Source organism: Salarias fasciatus, chromosome 23 (genome assembly GCF_902148845.1).
Source record: "Salarias fasciatus chromosome 23, fSalaFa1.1, whole genome shotgun sequence".
In the NCBI taxonomy this organism is placed as follows: domain Eukaryota; kingdom Metazoa; phylum Chordata; class Actinopteri; order Blenniiformes; family Blenniidae; genus Salarias; species Salarias fasciatus.
In genome coordinates, this window is record NC_043766.1 from 13,283,674 (window position 1) to 13,304,743 (window position 21,070).

A 21,070-nucleotide genomic window follows, 5' to 3' on the forward strand; every position below is an offset into this window, starting at 1 on the left:
AACCAAAAACTGCATGGTGGTAGGAGTCAGTTTTCAAACCATGATTTTGATTACAGAAAAGTATCTTCTGTACCACATTACCCTGTTCAGGGTCGTGGAGCACAGGAGCCGATCCCAGCTGACTGTGGGTGAGGGCCGGATCCACCCTGGACAGGTCACCAGTCCATCACAGGAAAAACACAGAGACAATCACACACTTAGGCTTCATTTAGGGGATTCAATTTGCCAATTAGTTTTTAACAAATGTCAAAAGGAACCGGTGAGAAGAATCCAAAGATGATTATAGGTGGGTAACACATAGACTCATAAAGCTCAGGAAACGCTCTCTTCTTACAAAAGGCTCACATGAACTTCTGAATGATTCAAGATTTTAACAATCGTTAAACTGAAAACCTGGAAACATCAACAGTTAACTAATAGCACCATTTCAAACCAAAGCACCACAAGAAAATAAACAGGAAGAACACTGCAGTGAGTTCGTACTATAGCTTCCTCTCTTCAACACGAAGTGCTGCACAGAGGGGATCAGCGTCGCAGTGACTTCAGAGCACAGTGGAAGCCACAGTGATGCCGTCAGACCCAGTGACAGATTTGTAATTCTGCGAAATTGCAATTCTAAAATTAGTTTTCGCACAATGATAAGCTAAAACTTCTGCTTTAAAACCTGTCAATGAAACTGCTCACTGGCAAATCAGGTCAGGAGATGTCGAATCTACAGACGAGAAGAGTAATCATCCTTAAAAGAAAAAAAAAAAAATCAAAGTATTATTAAACTTCTGTTTTGTCCTGATTTGATTTGGCTTCTTAGATTAGAATATTTTATTGGACTCAGTTTTCTGAGCCCATTCTCTCTTTTCACAATTATTATGTGTCACGTAGAGACATTAAAGGTGTCGCTCATGGTGTCAAATCAACAGAGAATAACACATCACAAAGATTAAAGGTATAATAGGTAAGAATTGCCGTTTAAATGATTCACAAATAACATAAAACAATAATAATAAAAAAAGTCTAAATCTCTCTCGAGAGTGTTGAACATATGGGGAAAAAGTGGAGTTGTTGTTATCAAAAGAGCATGCTGCTATTTTTCTTCATTCAGCCCAATGAAAAGGAGCTGTGCCTGAACTGGAGAGTGTTTGAAACCGAGTTGACGAGGCCCCTGACACCTCTGAACCATAACGTGGCTTTCTGAGTCACTCGTTCATCTAGTCTGTTAATGTAACCGTCATCCACATGAGAAAAAGTAAACTCAGAGCATTCTGCCACCATCAACACTGCTTCCTGATCTCAGCATGAAATCACATTTGTAGAAGCATAAAGTAAATAAAGGTTTGGAGTACAATTTCTCTGATGCTAAACTCATAAAGTTCATTTGGGCCCTGTGTATATACTATGGCATAATCTGTGAATCTGCAGAACACTAAATCATTTTATTGAACGTGGCTCAAGTACTAAACACTGATACTTGGAAAGAAAAAAAAAACTTATGTAGGAGAAGCCAATAGCAATACTAACTATAAAGGTGTGTTTTATATTGTGTAACATAGTTGTTTTTGCTGTTGGTTTGCTACATAAAGTAGAGCTAAGTAAGCTACAGCTTGATAAAAGAATTTAAGTATAAAATAATGGCTGTATTATCTTTAGAGTCATCCAAGCCATCTACTCACTGACTAAATCCAGTGTTTACCATGAATATATACAAATATGTAATGAACTACCAACTACTAAATCTACCTTCATCACTAAAGACACTTAAAATTGTAATATCGAGAACAATTACTTTTTTTCTTTTAATCAATCAACTGCTGGTTCCATATAATTACATTTTACAAGTATTCCTCCCTGCCCCCAAAAAAAGAAAAAAAAAAATTGTAACAAACTTCTCAATCTCTAATAGTCGGAGTGTTGAATGTTGCTGTAAAAATACAACACAGCCATTCAACACACAATGTGATATTATTTAGTCGAACATATTCTACCTTTAAGCTTTAAGGATGCAAATGGCAAGCTGCCAGAGAGAAGAACATTTCCTCAGGGTTTGGCGGAAATTATTAACCGAGTGTCAACTGGATGTAAAACTGGATTTTCCAGGTGTTCAGAAATACGACTTCCCTTTAAATGTAACTTTGAGATGCAACTTCCCTTTGACATTAAATTTGGAACAATCACCCAAACAGTGTGATGAAATCCTAGTTTCGGTTTCACACGTTGCCAAAAACCCCCAAATAAATTTTGGCCTTTTCAATGTGATCACAGTAGAAGATAAATCTTAAGACTGAGACAAAGGTCTAGGCGACCGTGAATTGATCTGATCTGATCCACAACGAACCAATTTTGCATGTGTATAAACACATCTTCAGGTAAAGGTCTAGCTATGGCAATGCTCTTTAAAAGCAGTGCAGTCTCCACTCATCCTGTTCCTGCTGGCAGAGTCGACTTGCTGTGGCTCACTGTGCTCTGAACTCCCACCACAGTACGAGTCACTCGCACCGTCGCACATGTGGTGAAGACAGAAGAGAAGAAATCAACAGCGTTGCTGCAATAAGGGAATTTCAGATGATGACACAGTGTTTCCATTTAAAACCTTAAGCACAGCCTCAATTCAAAGTGACACAAGTAACGTGAAAAGCACCAGATTTGCTCACATTACTACGGCAGCGAGAAACACAGATGTACTGCAGAGGTGAGAATGTCAACACAAGTTCACTGAAATGGCAAAACTGTGGCAAGTTCATGGCAGTGAGGGATTCAAGTCCAAGTCGCATGAGGACAGACATGAGTCCTCCTACTGTTGACTCTTTGTGCAAATCAAACTCTGCTCATACTTCAGCTGTTAAACAGTGAGGACTCCATGAATATACTGATATGAAACAAAGCAATAACATATACCAACAGGGTCAAGTAATAACTGTCAGATAACATAGAAACAGTTATTTCATAACATAACATATTCCTCTGTGTGGGCAACAAAACGTGGACAAATTATTTCCTTTATAAAGTGGATCTTAAACAACTAATAACTGAAGACATATCACCTATTGGCACCCAGGTTCAAGAGATAAAGCTAAACTTTTAGACCACTGCAGCAAAGAAAAGTGATACTGTGAACAGTCCTGTGGCCAAAGTGAAATATAATAGCACCAAAATATAACAGGAAAATGAAGAGATGGAGAGGGAGCATTTTTCCTCTCTTTGCCTCTCCAGGTTTCAGCAGCCCTCGCTCCTGTGGAATGTATAAACTCAGCCCAGAGACACACTTGATAGGGACTCTGGGTGGAGGAAACAAAGGTCTCTTCAGACCAGTTCACGAGACTCGGCGTCTGTTTGACAGCGTCCCACTTGGATGTGACAGTCTTCGGATGGGACTGCTGTTATCAGGCTCAGTGGGAGGGTGTCAGGCTTACTGTGTGAGGAATCAGAACCCAGAGAAGGATGCTGAGGCTCTCGTGGAGTCAGTGTCCCTGGCAGGTCTTGCAGCACATTTGTCTGAAATATGGTCGGCTACAGAACTTAAATCTGAGCACCAGGGGGCAGTAGGCCACAGTGTTCACATCTTTACACTCTGTTGGGGAGACAAACAGAAGAGGCGGTTGAATTTTCACTATATCTCTACACAGATCATATTTTTGCTTTTAAATTTTACAGCTGAAAGTTTAATATTTCTGACGGATTTAGTGAAAACCTTTAAAATCAAGGAAACTTTGTTTCCGTTCCCTTCCCAGTCATATTTCTTTCATGGGCTCATTGTTTTGAATGAGCGTCCTTTACCTCTTTGAAAATGTTTGCAAAATCTTACTGTATTTTCAGCTTGTCCTGATACATTCACTAAGTTCCCTGACAATACAGACAGTGACTTAACCTAGAACATCAGTTGTGTACTATAAGGCATATGAAGAGACTACTGCAAAGCATAAACATCAAAGAAGTCATGCGATGCAAACTAAGGCTTCACATTTTACAAATTCATAATAACAGATTTATCATTTGAAATTCCAGAAGAATAAACCCTGAAATGCCACATAAGCATGTTTAATTTTGATAAATGAAACATTAAAGTGCAGCAAGATGAGACAATACACAGAATAGATGTTGACCTCTGACCTTCAGGGTTGTCTGTACCGACGGGCAGACTGAGGTCACATTTGCTCTTGCACTGCTGCATGGCTGCAGGCCGCTGATGTTCCAGGCACTCGCTGGATGGCTGGCCGGTGTGCGTCAGACACTGCACTGAACGCATCTCCTGACCCAGACCACACTTGGCAGAGCACTGAAGCACAAACAGACATGAAAATCAGCAGGCTGAAAATTCCTGCGTTAAAGCAACACAGTGATGTGAAACATGTTTTGTTTTTTATTTTCCTCAAAGTAGTCGAGGGTTTACAACGCCATCAACAAAGTACATTGTAAGTCCTTACAAATAAGGAAAAATCATTGAAGGAGGAAGTGTATCTGAGCTTTTGACTGGAGTCCCGCTTTTAACTTTCCAAAAATGCTTCTTAAAGGCACTTATTAAGGTAAGTAGACATGCTGTATCTTGTTTGAGTCAAAATAAGTAGTTTATAGTTTAACTTGGGCTTATGTGTTGACACATAACGGAAGGTACCAAAAGTTTCTACAGAGCCACAAGCATACTGTAACCAAATCATTCTCTGTTTGTTAAGATCATCACATCACACACAGCTAATGGAAAAAATGTGACTATACACACACACACACACACACACACACACACACACACACACACACACACACACACACACACACACACACACACACACACACACACACACACACACACACACACACACACACACACACACACACACACACACACACACACACACACACACACACACACACACACACACACACACACACAAAATTGTTAAAAGTCTTGCCTCTCCCCAGGGACCAGCCACCCACTGAGGGGGCGGACAGCGCTGCAGGTTACAGCGCACTCTGGAGGTAGGCTGGCCCTGTTTGGAACACTTGGACTCAGGCAACGTGTCGCCGCTCTCCCCACTCTTACACAAGACCACACGGTGCCTGTAGCCCGGGCCACAGCTGGGCGTACACTGCAGACGCAGAGAGGAAACAGGGAGAAGACAAAAGGAAAACATCAGGCGGGAAAGTAGGTGGACGGAGGCAATGGGAGGGTGCAGCAGGGGGTCACTGCAGCCACCAGAGAAGTGTTAATCCACTCAGCAGAGGGCAGCAGCTGCATGAAAACAAGAGGTCCACAGCCTGCTCTGTTCCTGTAAAACAGCTGGCCGTAATTCCACTCACTTGTGTGCCCTTGCTACATTACACAAGACGTCAGAGACAAGCTGAGCACAGACACTGTTTCGTTCAGTTTTAGAGTTCCCACAACTGAGAGAATAAAGTTTTCACTTCAGGAAAAAAAAAATCAACTTAAGGGGGGAGGGGGGTGGGGGGTTTGGAACTGTTTAAGCTGGTTAAGAAACAGCCAGCCAGATGTGAGTCAGCTCTCTTGAAATGTCCTCGGACTGCTTGAACCCAAGAGGTCAGGGTAAAAACAATCACACCAAATCTGACAACGTGTATTCACAACTATAACATGTTCTGGGTGATGTATCGTTTTGGTCTGTCTCTGTGTTAGGTGTTTTGTGGTTAAGGTGTTTGTACTGTGCTGCTGGGATGTTTATTCTGGAAAAAGAAAACATTGCTTCACCTAAGAGGAATTTTGAGAAAAGCTTTGATTGAAATGGATTAATAAAGAAACAGGATCTCAATATTGTGGCTGGCTTCGGGTTGCACACAGAGCGCACGGGGACTGAAGCACCGTACCTCCGACCAGTCCAGAGCCAGCCATTCAGGGGGGCAGCTGTGGTTGCTGCAGGGCTCGGTGGGTGAAGGACGAGGGGTGGTGCAGGCCAAGTCATCCAGAACCTTCTCCTCCGTCCCAGAGATCCGTCGTTTACACAGAACCTCTCGAGTCCGCAGGCCGCCATTACAACTGCGGCTGCACTCCGACCATTCTCCTGTCCACCAGCTGGAAGACCCGCAAAGTTTGTTTTCTATTCTCTCATTTCAGTTGGACAACACGATGAGACAAGAAAACACTATGTAGCAAGAAAATAATGAATGAATTTATATTTTTCTAGGTTGCCTTCAGATAGGTTTCTCAGCATTGACCACACAGTTTTCTTATAGTAGAAAACTAGAGCAGTCACTACTCTTTACTCACAAATATTCCATTACAGTCAGTATGAAAGCATTCACCAAACGCAAAGTACATCCTATGTTATGGAGAACGGGAGCTTGGACAGAGAGATGAGTGGCACATCAAGAAAAGGAAAAATACATGAATATACAAGAACACAGTCATAAATATATCCAGTAAGGAGGAGACGACTCACGATGGGGAGCATGGCTCAGTATTGCAGGATCGTCTCTTCTCCTTGGGTTTGTTCTTCTTGTCACAGAAGTGGTTATAGGTGACTGAATGATCTGTCTGCTTTCTACACACCACCTGCTGCACCTGCACGCCTGACCAGAGGTGAGACAACACAACACAAGCAGGAACGTTTCTAACTGTGCCTCCGTCAGCCATGAACAATTATACGACTTAATTATCGGTGCATTGCTGTGAAGTGGATAGTGGGTCGCGCTCTCGAGTCATAATCACATTCTGGGCTGAGTGCCTTTTCAATATCCCTTGAATGCAGATCAAGCATCATAAAACCATTTTAATGTCACAATATAGCTGAGCTACTGTCTAATGGCAACTGTTTTAACATTGGTGGAACTATATGAAGGTACTAACTGTGAAATACTTAAAAAAGGAAAAGTCAAGTGAATCTGTTTAGCAGTGAGAAACTCATCTGACCATGTACCCAAAAAAAAACCTCACAGGCTGCTATTTTCTCGTGAACTGGCCAAGCTCCAGGTTCACATCCTCCTTGTCACTCGGGTGGTGGACTTTAAGTACAAGAATTTATTTATCAGAGAAAAAACATGCTGTTATCAGGTGAACCAACAAGGCTCATTAACTTAACAAAGGTCAAAGAGGAAAAGGGAGATTGGCTATATGTGATATCTCCAAAGCCTGAGAGCCTGTGAACCGCTCCAATTCCTCTGGCTTCACCAGAGACCCCAGAGAACTCTTTCACACCGTGGCTTTCCAGGGTCAGAGCTGGTCTACAGGGACTTTCACTTCGTGCTTACATTGGTCACTTTGTGTGTGTGTGTGTGTGTGTGTGTGTGTGTGTGTGTGTGTGTGTGTGTGTGTGTGTGTGCGTGTGCGTGTGTCAATGCCTAAGTCAGGGAAGGAGAGGGTGACACAGACATGAAATGCCTGTTTCTGCCCTTATGAAACACACATGTAGGAAAAATGTGGACAACAATGGCGCCGATACAAAACCACACAAATAAAACGTGTTTATAGCTGTAAGATGATTTATTTTATAACTTTCCGATCTGAAAAATATGGAGTCCACTACCAACAGGTGGATGGTTTAGATAAAAGGCCCCTAAACATCTAACCTGGCTGGTATCAAAGTTTGGCAGTTAACACTGAATAACTTTGTTGTGAATCTTGTAAATGATAAAGGTTGTTTACTGTGGAAACACTTGCAATATGATGAGTTCCAACAAAGTGAAGCTATAAATGGTAACTACTCATTCTTTGCAGCTATGATGCACAATCTCTGATATCCTTTGACATATTTTTTTCAATCCTCTATTAGAAACTGCCTTTTTGAGAGCAGATGAAAGATAAAAAAAAAAAAAAGATTAAATGGGAATTAATTTTCTTTTCCGCTGTTGTAGAGTAAACTTGACTCCACCGTTGTTAGCTACAACCTATATTTGAGGGATTAAATACATTCAAATGCAATTAAAACATCCTGTTTTGAACTGAGAGTATATAAGAGCTGACTGATTTCAGGATCTTGTCACTATTTTTGTGGTAATGTTCAATGATTCTGGTGAATTTCCAAGGAAAGAGAGTTAATGACTGCTGTGTGCTGAGAAGTGAGAAGTGTGGGTTTTAGTTGTGTTGCTACCTCCAGCACAGAGAGCTGAGCAGCGCGACCAGGAGGTGTAGTGCCAGGCAAAGCCAGTCAGCGGGTCCCTGTTGAGGGGGGGGTTAAAACGATAGTGGATCCCTGGGTTTTCCTCCCGCACCAACACCTGCATAGAAATAACAAAACATTTTTACAAAACTCTTCAACAGGCACACCTTTCCAGAGCGGTCCTCATCAGGCGGTTGATAAAGAAGTGCTTCAATCCATCTCTGAAGAAGCGCTTTTCTTTCGCTCTAACCATGACGATGAGGGTCATATTTGTTGGCCCCAGAGCTTCGAGTGTTTCTGGTCCATCGGTGGGTCGTCTGTAGTGGAAGGTGGTGCCGGCAACGTTGAACCTGCGAGGCGTGTCGATGGTCAGTTTCCCGTTGATATAGTACTGGTCACCTTTACCCTTCAGCACTGGAACACAGAAAGAGGGACAAGGCCAGAATGAAACACTTTAGTTTCATTTCCACTGAAAGGCAGTTGTGTTAGAAAATTGGATGTGCACTGGCTTACCCAGGTAGTTGAGGGAGATATTGAGCTCTTGAATGTGAATGAAGACGGATCCCTTTGGGACTCTGACCACCTCTTCGTAACCTGAGACACATGCACGCACGCGCGCACACACACACAGTCAAAAAATTGAGGTTAGGTGAAAGAGGTTCGATCACCGGGGATCAAGGGTGGGATGCATAAGTAGTGTGTGGCTCAGTAAGACGCCAATGGACTAAACAGAGGCTTCGGATTCCAGTTGCATTCCTGGGCAGCGGTCCTCGGCAGTTCTGCTCGGCTCTTTGCTCGAGAGCAAAAACGATGCCAAGAAACCACTTTTCCTATTTCTTTTTCTTTTTCTCTGTGCTCATTTCCATTGGTTTTGGTTGCATGTTCACTTTCTTTTTATGCTCATTTCAAATGTGCTCTGTGCTGGTCTGCCTTCCTCAGCTCTGCCCTCCAGCCACCGCAGCAATGTCGATTGCTTTGGTTCACTGGAGAAAGAAGGAATGACAGTAAAAGCAGTGGAGGAATAAAATAATTGCTGTGAGTGATGAGAGGATTGTGATCTCCTTGTGGAGCGCTGAGAGGTGGGACCAACTGCACTCTGGGCTTGAAGAGGAAGGTGTAGGGATAATACATTCAGAGGTTTTCAGTTACAGTTACACTCAGACCTGTGAGTTCTAAACCTTGGCTACGTGACACCTAAGTTATCCCTCCTAACATCCAGAATGGACAGACAGAAAGAAACTTAAATAGCCTCAATGCCTCTATCTAACAACAGAATCTTTACAAAAAAGCAAACCTACAAATCTTTAGAGGCACAAAAAACTCCATTTGACTTCCCTTTTCACGTTTTTGTGTTATCCATGACTATGCCCATCACTCAGAATATAATCAATACAATGAATACATTTCTTTGTAAAGAAACACTTGCAAATGTTTTCCTATATTGTTTTAACAGCTTTGCACTAATTCTTTTGAGGCTTTGCTCACACTTAACAGCAACCTGCATGCTTTAAAATGCCCCATAGTCTTATTACAGGTCAAAAACTCCACAGGGAACCTTTAAGCTGCTGATGCAGAGAAAAGAGAAGTGCTGGCTGAAGGCTTTTAGGACTTTTGAGAAATCAAATGCTTGCTGTGGACATGACTGAGTGATTCTGCTTGTAATAAATCTGCTCGAGACCAGAAAAAGCCTTCAAGATCTGTGCCTGGAGTTTCAGTTTGGTATGAAATAAGAACATGCTGTGCTGTAGCAGCGACCAAGTCGACAGACATTAAGGACTTCTGACAGGTTAAATATGGAGCACAGTTTAAACTCAAGTGAACTCGGCGTTTTAAGTTTTTACTCTTGAAAGGCCTTTTAGAAAGAATAAACAATTTTAGCCCACACAATTAGACAATTGGTTTGACTCAGTTGCTGTGAAAAAAATGTGGCTATCCGTGCCAAAACTCAGTGCGGATCTTTTTCCTCAGCTGGATTAAACTCCTGCACAACCGTTACCAGCTCTGGTTTAAACATCAAAATTTTGCATATTCTTTTTCACGAGAATCTAATGTGTGACGTTAACGGGAGCGTCAACTTCTGATGTGTAGAAGGTTGTGCCGTCTGCCACATAACACACAATGAAAATGTCTTGGACTTCACCCTCAATGTTTTTTTTTTTTTTTTTTTTTACTGCAACAATAATGTCAGATATTTTGAGGGTACTTGAGACCTCAGCTGGGGTTAACCGAGAGGCCTGGTCACTGCGGCTCAGAGCACGGACGCCTGCTGAGGGTGTGGCCCCTCTGAGGAATCCTGGGAGTGTGTGAATGGTGTTGACAGTTGGGTGAGAGACTCTGGAGTTGGTGATGTGAGGTGAATGTCACCCAAAATAGATTCGATAGCAACAGGACCTCAAACCACACTGGTTGGACCTCACGTATATTTGTCTAGCACATGTCCCCGGGTGGGTGGCTGCTAATTAAATATGTTTAAGTATACACAGTATATGGCATGCACATGTGTGTATTTTCATGCCAGGGTTTTTGGAGGAGGTCTTTCATGTTAGTGGAGCTTTTGGGCAGGCTCAGTGTAATGTGTCACCAAATGAAATGCAACCTATATTATTGTATTCATTGATATGAAGAATTAAAGCTTGTGCAACCAGTTTATTTTCACTTGGAAGTTCACACAACCTCCAAATTTAGAGCATTGTGGTACTAAATCCTTTTAAAGTGGACCAAAAAGACAAAGGAGCAATGAAGCAAGGCTTATCAATAAGATGTCGAAGGACTTCCCAGGTACGTTTTAACTTCGGAAAGTATATATTACAGGTTGTCCCCTGATAAAAGTGGTGGATGTAGATCTGTGACGGCTTCTCTCTGTAGTGCCAGGTCAATGTCTGGACTGCATCAACTCTCACCTGCTTTGTGTATACACTTCATCTATCTGTAAGCACTATATGGAGAAACTCAAGCTCAACAGGTGCAGAAAGACGTATTGTGCTGCAGCTATACGCAGAACTGTTGGGTCAAATGAGTAACTTCAACAGCATGCTGTGAAGACACTTTGCAATGTGGACAGAAAGTTATACGATATTGTTTGAGACCGTATACAAATGTGCACGTTTAGCTGACGACAGATAACTAATGTTCAACTTCTCGTTGTAAGTGAACTGAAAAAGAAGTGACTGTTCCAGAGTTCAAACTGCTAATGAAGTCTGGAAAGACAAATGGTTGAGTTCACATATAAGGAATCTGTGAAATCTGGCAGTGAGGAAGAAGTTCCTATGTGTTTTAGTTCTTTACCTCCTTCAGGCAGCGAGTCATTGAAGACCCCCTCCAAAGAGACGCAGCTGCTCCCATCACCCCCACAGATCCGGCAGCGATCCTCACGTACATCGGAGCCGAGCACACGGTCACAACCGACGTGCTGCGAGAAGAGGGAGACGAGTGAGCTGCAGGGTCACTCGGGGTCAGGACTCATGGGTGAAGGGGCACAGTCTGTAAACTGAGAGGTGTCAGAGGCCGGGCTGAGGGATTACCTCCTAATGTCTTCCAGACCGCTTTTTCAAAACACAGAAATATCAGATGGTAAGTCCAGATGTGTTTTCTGATCCTGTGCAGACATAGTGCTCTTAGGTTGCTAAACTCATAGCTGTCGACATAAATAAATTTCATGATGAGCGAAGCAGGTGGTTTTACTCAAACTCTTTAACATTGAACCAAACCTAAACATAAAGGTTTAAACAGACAGCGGTTGCTCATATCCCAATATATTCATATGGCAGCTGCTTATTATTGAATAGGATAATGTTATTAGTTTAACATCGATTGAATAACAGCTCTAAGCTAGATTGAGAGTCGAAACAGTGATTCACTCCACAGTTATCTGGGGGCTGAGTAATTAAAGTTTCAAATGTCATAGTTTGAACTCAGAGGCCTTCTGTCCATTTGCAGGTAAAGTACAACATGTAACTCACTCATAAGGTCAGAAATTAATCCCACTTGATCCCTTCAATTCATGAATTCATTTCAGACTAATTTTGAGAACAAAACCACAAAAAAAAAATCCTTAGACTGTTAATAAAAACAGTGAAGCAGCTATTTTCTAAGATTTAGATCAATGATTTGACTAAGTATGAAAAGTGCACATTAGAGAAGCAGGATCTTTTCAATCTGTGTGTAAAAAAAACTACAACAAAAACTTGCCAAATATTTCAGCTTAACACAGTCATATACCACATTGGTACATTCAAACTGAAAATATCTGCATGTTCAAGGGCCAAAGCTGGAGATCTTTACTTGGTGCTGATGAAGGTAAAGCCCTAAGGCAACACCATATTAAGAACGGGTCTTGACTTTCAATCAGTCCATGGACTAAGGAACAATAAGAGGAATCACAGTTTATGAACACAGTTCGATGTATGATTGACAAACGCAGGCTGTGTCGTGCACAGAAGATGTCCTGTGTCGACACTCGCGAGGCAAACTGGGTCCTTTGGGGGGCAAATTATGTTAATTTCTTTGGAAACCACAAACACTGCGATCAAAGGAGTGAAGTGGAGTGGCACCATCCACGTTATTAACATCAGACAGTCCAATAGTGCGCATCTCTCATCATACTGAGCTGCAACGTTTTCTTTGGCACAAGCAACCAACACGGTGCTACACCGTACACCAAATCCATCACAATGTGCCCACAGCGGAAGAGTTATGGCGCTGACGTGCCTCCCATCCACACCTTCTGCCAAGGGAAACGTTTGCGTGCAAGTAGAAAAAGGCCAAGGACTGTTAAGAAGCTAAAAGCGGGGCATTTCCCTCCTAAACCTCTAACAATGGATCTCTTATTCTCCCAGACATTTACAGACCGTTTACAGACTGCCAGAAGAAGCTTGTAAATGATAATATGATAAACATGACCTTGTAGTATTTATTTTAGATGGTGTGTACGCCATCATTTCATTGAAAATGAGGCAATAATTGTCTTGAAATGATCAAACATTTCATTTTAAAAATTGAATATGATGTCTATCTTCCACAGTGAAGTGAACAAAATAATTTTTTTCTGTCCATTTATCCCAACGTTTTTGTAAATGGGGTTGCAACATAAAAGAAGGAGAGAAACCTGAGAAAGAACGGAGCGTGAAGATGGTGAAGGTTCAGCGCGTCAGACAGGGGGAAATAGAGAGCAAGATATTAAGAATGCAGTGAATGAAAGCGAGCCTGTGGAGCAGACAGACAAACAGCTGAGCCCGAGGGTCACTGAGTTTCTACAGAGCAGAACCGAGTCAAGAAAAAGTGAAGGGGAGGAGGGAAAAGAAAGCAGCTGTTGATAAACAAAGTTTTTAAACAAGTCCAAAAACTACAGAGAGCCTAAGCTTTGCTGTTCCACGGAATTTTTAGATGCTTCAAATAAAAAAAGCTCATGGAGGGTGAGAGGCGCAGGGAAGAGGTCAAATATTTCAGGCTCTCACTCAACAACAGGAAAAATTCAGCTTTTTTTCATTTGTTTTTTTGCATGCACTTTTCTCTCTTCTTTTCCTGTTCAACTGTGTTTAGTTACATGAAGTTAGAGCACAACTACACCCAAAATAAACACGTTGAGGTTCAACAGTGTCTACATAAGAGGCACACCATCTAAAAATCGAATTAGGTTTGAGGATGTTAAATGAATTTCAAAGAGGTTGGTGGAGACTCAATTGGTTTAATTTTCTTTGAAAATCAACAGCGGTTCAATTATTTACCTGAAGAGCTCCAACTAGGACAGAATAATTGTGCTGTTTTTTCACAACGATGACTGTGAGCAGTTTTTTGTGTGAATCATGTTAGTGAGTCTCTCTAGAGTCCCAACAGTCAGTGTAATAGCAAAACAAATGTGGACTCCATCCAAACTGTGTCCTCGCATTCAGCTGCTCATCTCACCTTACACTCTCCATTTACACACACGTCCAGAGAGTCATCTCGGCACGGCGTGCCGTCCACCACAGCTGGAGCACGCTCTGTGTAGAAGTTGTATCCTTCTGCAAGGCAGTTCAGAGAGCAGGGCTTCACCCCACCTGGACACACAAACACACAAAGACAGATGCGGCATAGTGTCAACATAACGGACTAATCCACATCGTAGACTGTAGCCGACGAACACTGGCAAAAAGTCACTCCACAAAACACGGCATGTGACCACAGCACAAGGATTATCATTAAATTTGAAAATCTGCCGACAGTGAACTCCACTGCATTGGCATGGTCCATTTATTTGATGGTTAAATTGGCCTTCATATGAGACCGCTATCAACTGTAGAAACAACAGAAAATGAATCTCTTTTAACATTTTAAAACAACTCTCTCTGAATTAAAAGCACTTAGTTTGTCTGTAAGAGGCCATGCTCCTATACTTTGATGTAACTCTAACAGAAAAGTAACTAGTCAGGTACTTACTAAATTTGAAGGGAAACTGGCAAAAAAAAAAAAAAAAATGCAAGTCCTGTTGTACATATTTTCTTGAATTCATCACTGGGGTGCTCTAATAGGAGAGTCGTTGCACATACATCACACTGTATTGTTATATTGTGCTACGAATTACTTCTTTTCACTGCATTCTATTTTATTGTGAAATAACCTGTGTAGCACTGTGATCAACAACAGTTGTTTTGAAACTTGCTTTATCAATAAACAAAATGAGGTCAATGAAAATTAATTATGCACTGGCATATATGGGTCGGGAAGAATGAAGCAGTGGTTCAGGTATTAGTAATTATTTAAAAAGCACGATAAAAAAAAAAAAAAATCTTGTTAACTGACATAAACCTTCAGTGCCAACCAGTGCCAATATGGACACTAATCCATGGCACCTAAATTCACTCAGTGCTGAATTTATTCTTTAGTGTTTCACATGTAGGCAGCAGAGACGGGCTCCGGCCTTGTGTGACTTACGGATGTATGTTCACCATTATTTAGTAGGTCCACTGATGTCAGAAGGTTAAAGCACTTGGGCCAAAAATGAGCATAAATAATCCAGCATACCTAAATGTGAGCAGACAGTGGCAGACACACACAACATTGCTGAAAGATGTCTCCTGCCAAGTGGTACGTATCCTTCATCCATGTGTGCAGTGTGCCAACAGCTTCGCGGCTTGAGTGGCTGTTGACATCAGCTCAAGCTGTGTGTGTTTGTGCTGGCAGTGCCGGGACAGGTACAGTGTGTACCGTGGAGAGGGGGGGGGGGCACTGGCAAAGTCTGCAGACAATCAAATAGGTGGAAAACTACTATTCCCATGGTGCTTAGCTTTGGCAGAGCAGCTGCGGCAGGAGGTGCGCTGTGTAAAGTGTGGAGACTGATTGTAAGGGCCGTTGGACTGAAAACGGTGATGTGGAGCCCCTCAGACGAGAGACCCGCTCTTAATGAACTGTTGTTGGCTGCCCGGGCTGCGGCAGAAAGGCCGACTGTTTTCTGTGTCGCAAACAGAAATGAGAAGGAGAGATTGCATCATGTTGAGCTAAAAAAAAAAAAAAAAAAAAAAGAGAGAGAGAGAGAAAGAGAGCTGGAAAGAGATTTACAGTGAGGGGATAAAGAAAAAAAAAACAAGAAGAAATGAAAGCTGTCTGCACCGAGACTGAAAGAAGAAATGAGGGGGTGACAGAGGACAGTGGAGGGGTCGGGCAGTGTGATCTGTCCTTAACTCGGGGCAGAGACTGTGGCACTCATCCTATTTCAACAGCTGCAAGGGATTTCTATTGTGAAAATCAGCTGAGTTGATGAAAGCAGCACTTGTTGCCTGAAGTTGCAATTGGACAGACAACTGTCTCTGTTAGCCATTATGTGTTTGGAAGGCCAGATTAAAGGCAGTTACGTCACCGAAACAATTTATCTTTTGCATCCCGCTTTGACTAGTGAAGAATTCTTGCAATGCATTGTGGGATTCATGACGACTCTCTACACTTAGCATCTGTAGGCCAGACAAGATAGAGTCTGCAGCTTTGATTTCCTCACTGCTCCCTGTCTCTCTCTTTCTCTGTCTCTTTCTCCACATGCATTCTTGCTACAAACATACGTGCACGCACAAAGACACGCACACACGCACAAATCTCTTTTCACAAAACTTTTGATCCCGTGCTGTCATCAGCTCCAGGCTCATGTTTAATGCAAATCTACATTTATTCTCATTTCTTCTACTTTTTTTTTTTTTTTACATAATTCCAGTGAAGAAAAGTGATAAGTACAAATAAGCGATTGCTTTTAGCAATTTTCAAATATCTGGACATTTTACCTATCTGAGGTCAAGGCTTCTAATAATTGTACCCTCTGCGAGAGACAGAGGGAGAGACGTTTAGTACTTTTTTTTTATTGAGATTTATTGCAGACTTAAGTAGAGTTTCAATGTATTTGTACTTCAGTATTTATTTATCTGCTGACATCTGGCTTTTACTACCTCATTACGTTCAGCTGGCATTCACCGCACAGCAAACTCAAAGCAGTAGTCTTGCAGATAACGCTTCTATTTTTAACCCCATCACTTAAAAAAAAAAAAAAAAACCCAAACTCTTCTTTAGATTATATAAGGCTCAACAATAACTGTAGAAGAAGCGCACAACAAAACTCACACTAAATCGATGCATGCAGCCACACAAGACAAAGCCTGGCGACTGACTCACCTCCTCTGTAAGGTTTCCAGGTGTAAAATTTTCCCCGGAAAGGAACACTATCAAAGTCAGCACACTGAATCTCACGGAAATCCCGAGAGCCTGCTGGACATTCCTGCAACAGACATCAACAAACACACAAGCACTTCATCACATGAAATGTTGACTCACATTATTATGGGCTGATCAGTTGACGATGACATGCAGCAGAAATACTCACATCAATATTGCAGGACCTGAAACGCTTTCTCTCTCCCAGACAATACTTCCCGCCAATAGTTGGTCTACAAGGAGAAACATGGAGAAGTGGGTCAGTCACATATAAATTTGCGACTTCTATTACATCAGTCACAACACTGGCCTCTGATCATTGTTTCGTTAGCTTTCATCTCACAGTAAAACTTATTTTCATTACTTTTTTTGCGCAGCTAAGTCAAACAACCCCGCTGCTCTTTATACGTGAACTGAAAATAAAGCTAGTCGATTGTTTCTGCTAAACGTTTAACAAATTCAAACAGACTGGAACAAAAAGTGATGCTCAAATGATGCAGCAGAACACTGTTGGCCTCAGAACTGGGTCAATCCTTTCTCAGTTTAATCAATTCAAGATGAACCATCTGGTGACTGCAAATCAAAAAGGCTGGCATTTCGTAATGATTCAGATTCCACCACTGTCTGTGTGAAGATCCTGCATTTAAATTGCATGACTGATGTCTTCAGCACAGTTTACACGAGAACGAGAGAGAGAGACAGGGAGAGAGAGAGAGAGAGGGAGAGAGAGAGAGAGAGAGAGATTTTACAGTTTTTAAGCAGCAGCGAAAAACAATGAGCATTTAATGTTGATAACTTCTGACTAATCTTTAACCGACAACAGTAAGCTACAACCAGTAAGGATAAATATGATAATTTACTGCTCATTATAAACACATTTTTAACAAAAGCATTTTCAACAGCCACCAAGGCCTCTTGTTTGTCTTATTTGTTTCGAAACTCTGCTGAACTGGGAGTGTCTTTCCTGACGCGCACATGTCATGAATATGAGATATGTCATGAAATCTGGAGATATTTTGCACAGCTTGATATTATACAAAAACCACTACATGGTGTACTGGCTGTTGAGAGTGTAAACAAACAGTCAATCAGATAAATACAAACTTCACACAAGTAACAAAATGATCAGCTTGTGATGGTATTAAAAATAAAATTGATCGAAGAACTTTCTGCAGGATCATTCATGCAGTGAAGACTATTATAATAAAAGTATGGCTTTCTTAAGATTGCATTCATGAAAATGAGGCACACGGGGCGAAGGTGACCTTGACCTTTGACACTCGATATTAGGTTGCTCATTGTGGAATGAGAAAAAAACGCAATGGCCAAATACAAAAAACTCTCTCAAGATGTTTATGCAGCAATGTCTTTGGTATTTACAGACAGACGGTCAACATACAGAAAATCACGACGCATCTGATTGGCTCACTGATGGTTCATTAATTGCCACCTGGCCATGCTTCAACATGCCTTTTGGCAAAACACTGAATACCATATTTCCATAGTCAATGATGCACAAGTGTGGAAAATGACTGACCAGGAGCACTGCTTTGACATTTAACAAAATACTTCCCTTAATAAATGAAGTATTTTTACTTTTTTTAGTGCTTAATGAAAGTATTTACTAAGAAATTCTTTATCTATTCCCACAAAGATAATTAATGAACAAGTCACTATTTCATTTAGCCTATTGTATTACATTTTTTTATGGGTGTGTGTGTGTGTGCTCTTCTTCAGTCATTCTGTACATCTGAAGAGAACGACTTGTGTTGCATTTCATGTTGAACACAGGTAAAGTCTGCACCTGGGGCTGTCACAGTGTCTGACAGAAGAGGACACTCCACCTCCACATGTCCTGCTGCACTCCTCCCAGGGTGTCCACAGACCCCAGCCTCCATCTATGCCCTCTGGACGAGTACCATATGCCACACACACCCTCTTGTAGCACCACTGCCACAGAAACACACACATCACGGTGATTAGGCAGTGAGTCACACTCATAAACATAAACATGCAACGAAAACAACAGCTGTTGTCAGGAAATATCAGAATACAAATCAAACCAGAATCTTCAAAACTCCAGAGCACTACTTTTATATATTTATTTTTTTACAATAATTGCTTTGAGGAAAGACCAATTCTTATATGAAATTATGTTACCAAAACAAAACAAAATAAAAACCTGCACAAAAATACACAAAGATAATTAGATTTTTCTTTCGTAACATAACACATTCAGGAGAACTTGTTCCATATGACCTACATTAACAATACTTGGAAAATGTCCACCACTTGGTTAAAAAGTATAATATTTTGGTTGATTACCCCTTTTTCTATGGTGTTGGTCTGACAGATGGTTCCCTCCGCAGCAGGAATGCTGCTGGTGATGCAGCGGTTGCTTTTGCTCATGCACCACAGTTCACTGCAGACCTCCTGTGAGCGTTTGAATGTGCAAAAGAGAGACACAGACGAGAAAGGTCTTCAGTGTTTTTATGCTTATAATCACCGTGGAGACTCGACAACAGAAAGGCAGTCCTGCTCTTTCCTCAACAGCAATGTCCTTAACACATGGGGTTAGGTTTTATTGTATACATATGCTCTGACCAAATAGTATTGATAGTAATGTGTCTATAAAGCAGTTCACTGTTCCAGATGTCCGTTCCCTCTAAAGTCAGTCTTGTAAAACTTGACCACGCAATAAAGCGGAAGCTCTACAGTGAAGACACTTGCAAGTTGATTCACGTCACAGACTTAAAGGTAAGTGAGCCAGAGAAACATAAATCCAGAGTAAGGTGCAAGATCACGTCAGCCCGGAGACATCTGAACTGACAGCAAAGGAGAAACAGACAACCAGTGAAATAAAGCAAAGGAATATTTGATGCACGGAAAAGATCCAGGCCGTGCAGGTCAACAGACAGACCAACGTAAAAATATTACTCAGGGGACATCTTTAAGAAAGTTGTATCAATGAACAAAACTAATGTTTTAAAATTAAAAATACTCTAAATGTATGAATTCAAGACAGAGTCGGAAATAATCAACTGCCAGCAACCTGCACTTTCCTATTTCCAAAAACAATATGCAGTATAGTGTACAATGATGTTTCTGAAACATTAAACGGTTTACTATACATCCATATATACACTTCTGATTCATTTTTAAAAATTTAAAAAAAAATCTCACTAAGGTTAGGCGCGGATGCTTAGGACTGAAAATGATTAGATGAAGGAAAATCTATGCTTACTTGTTCTTTTCCTCATGTGGAGTTCTATGAATAAAATACGTAAATACTAAATATATATGCCGACAATGTACTCACAGCATATTTACACTGGCGAGATCTGACACCATACTGGAAACGGCACTGTTCATCTGCGTCGTAGGCCTGACCCGGCGCCGTGGTGGGATACACAAACTCCTGCTTCGGTGGAATGTTGTTCAGACAGGAGCCCATACCAGAGCTACAGAAAGTCACAGACACACACACACACACACACACCGCAACGTTCAGTACCATTTTCATACCTCCAACTTTTAATCACCAATTTATGTGTGGTGTTGCAGATTTCTCGTATAGATTGACTCACTCCAGGAAGCTGGTGATGTAATCTCGACTACATGTGGACCAGATGAACGGGTTTGTCTTCATGGTGATGTGGTCAGCCATCAGCTTGGCGGTCTCCTGACTGCGAGGCCCACAGGCGTTCCCCATACCGTCATGGTTCATCCCAAACCTAAAGCACATGATAATATAGTGACATGATAATACACTTTGAGACCATGCAGACGGGTCATAATCCCTGCAGCGGCAATGGGGACAGTGGAAAAAAGATCACTGTGGATAACTGAGAGTGATCTGAAAAACAGGCGTATGAAAGATAACAGTCCACAGCTGTCACAAGTGTTCACCTTTCACCTATTAACATTCTGCTTCCTCAGCCTCACGCAAAAACCCAGAAGGTATGTATCAACAGTGGAAAAAAATAGCTTGTTTTATACTTTTTATTTATTTATTTATTTATTTAATCTTCAGGTCATGGGCATGCATATCCTGTTCAGTACACGTGAAACTAACTCTAGTACAACTGCTGCATCAGTGGAACCCTATCCTGGAAATGGGGATGCTGCCTTCAGCTCCTTGCTGTAAACCAAAGATGTGGACCAAGTGTTTTTACCAAGCACATCGCAAAGAAACGCTGGTGCAGTCCAGACTGGAGTCTGATGGCGCTGTGAACACCGCACAGACACAGTAAACCTGCAGTAAACTGTAAACAGACCTGAGCACCTGTTGCTTAAGCCAACCAATATTTTCTCTAAATATTATCTACAAGCATAACTAAAACTTAAATGTATAAAGCTGCCAGACA

At 41.6% G+C, this 21,070-nt stretch overlaps 1 protein-coding gene across 2 annotated transcripts in view; it reads right to left on the reverse strand.

Annotated features, from left to right (window-relative positions):
• Positions 1-372: 372 nt before the first annotated feature.
• The window catches only part of adamts10 (ADAM metallopeptidase with thrombospondin type 1 motif, 10), a 42,434-nt gene continuing 21,736 nt past the window's right edge, over positions 373-21,070 (reverse strand). For both annotated transcript variants that reach the window (XM_030083426.1, XM_030083427.1), the window contains 16 exons: positions 20,291-20,437; positions 20,023-20,164; positions 19,029-19,136; positions 18,508-18,653; positions 16,873-16,936; positions 16,665-16,767; positions 13,938-14,071; positions 11,322-11,445; positions 8,550-8,630; positions 8,287-8,450; positions 8,028-8,154; positions 6,381-6,510; positions 5,809-6,013; positions 4,899-5,075; positions 4,102-4,267; positions 373-3,562 (listed from right to left, as the gene is read on the reverse strand). In XM_030083426.1, coding sequence (XP_029939286.1) covers positions 3,453-3,562; positions 4,102-4,267; positions 4,899-5,075; positions 5,809-6,013; positions 6,381-6,510; positions 8,028-8,154; positions 8,287-8,450; positions 8,550-8,630; positions 11,322-11,445; positions 13,938-14,071; positions 16,665-16,767; positions 16,873-16,936; positions 18,508-18,653; positions 19,029-19,136; positions 20,023-20,164; positions 20,291-20,437 — 2,128 coding nt within the window. In that variant the 3' untranslated portion in view covers positions 373-3,452. The remainder of the gene's footprint in view (positions 3,563-4,101; positions 4,268-4,898; positions 5,076-5,808; positions 6,014-6,380; positions 6,511-8,027; positions 8,155-8,286; positions 8,451-8,549; positions 8,631-11,321; positions 11,446-13,937; positions 14,072-16,664; positions 16,768-16,872; positions 16,937-18,507; positions 18,654-19,028; positions 19,137-20,022; positions 20,165-20,290; positions 20,438-21,070) is intronic.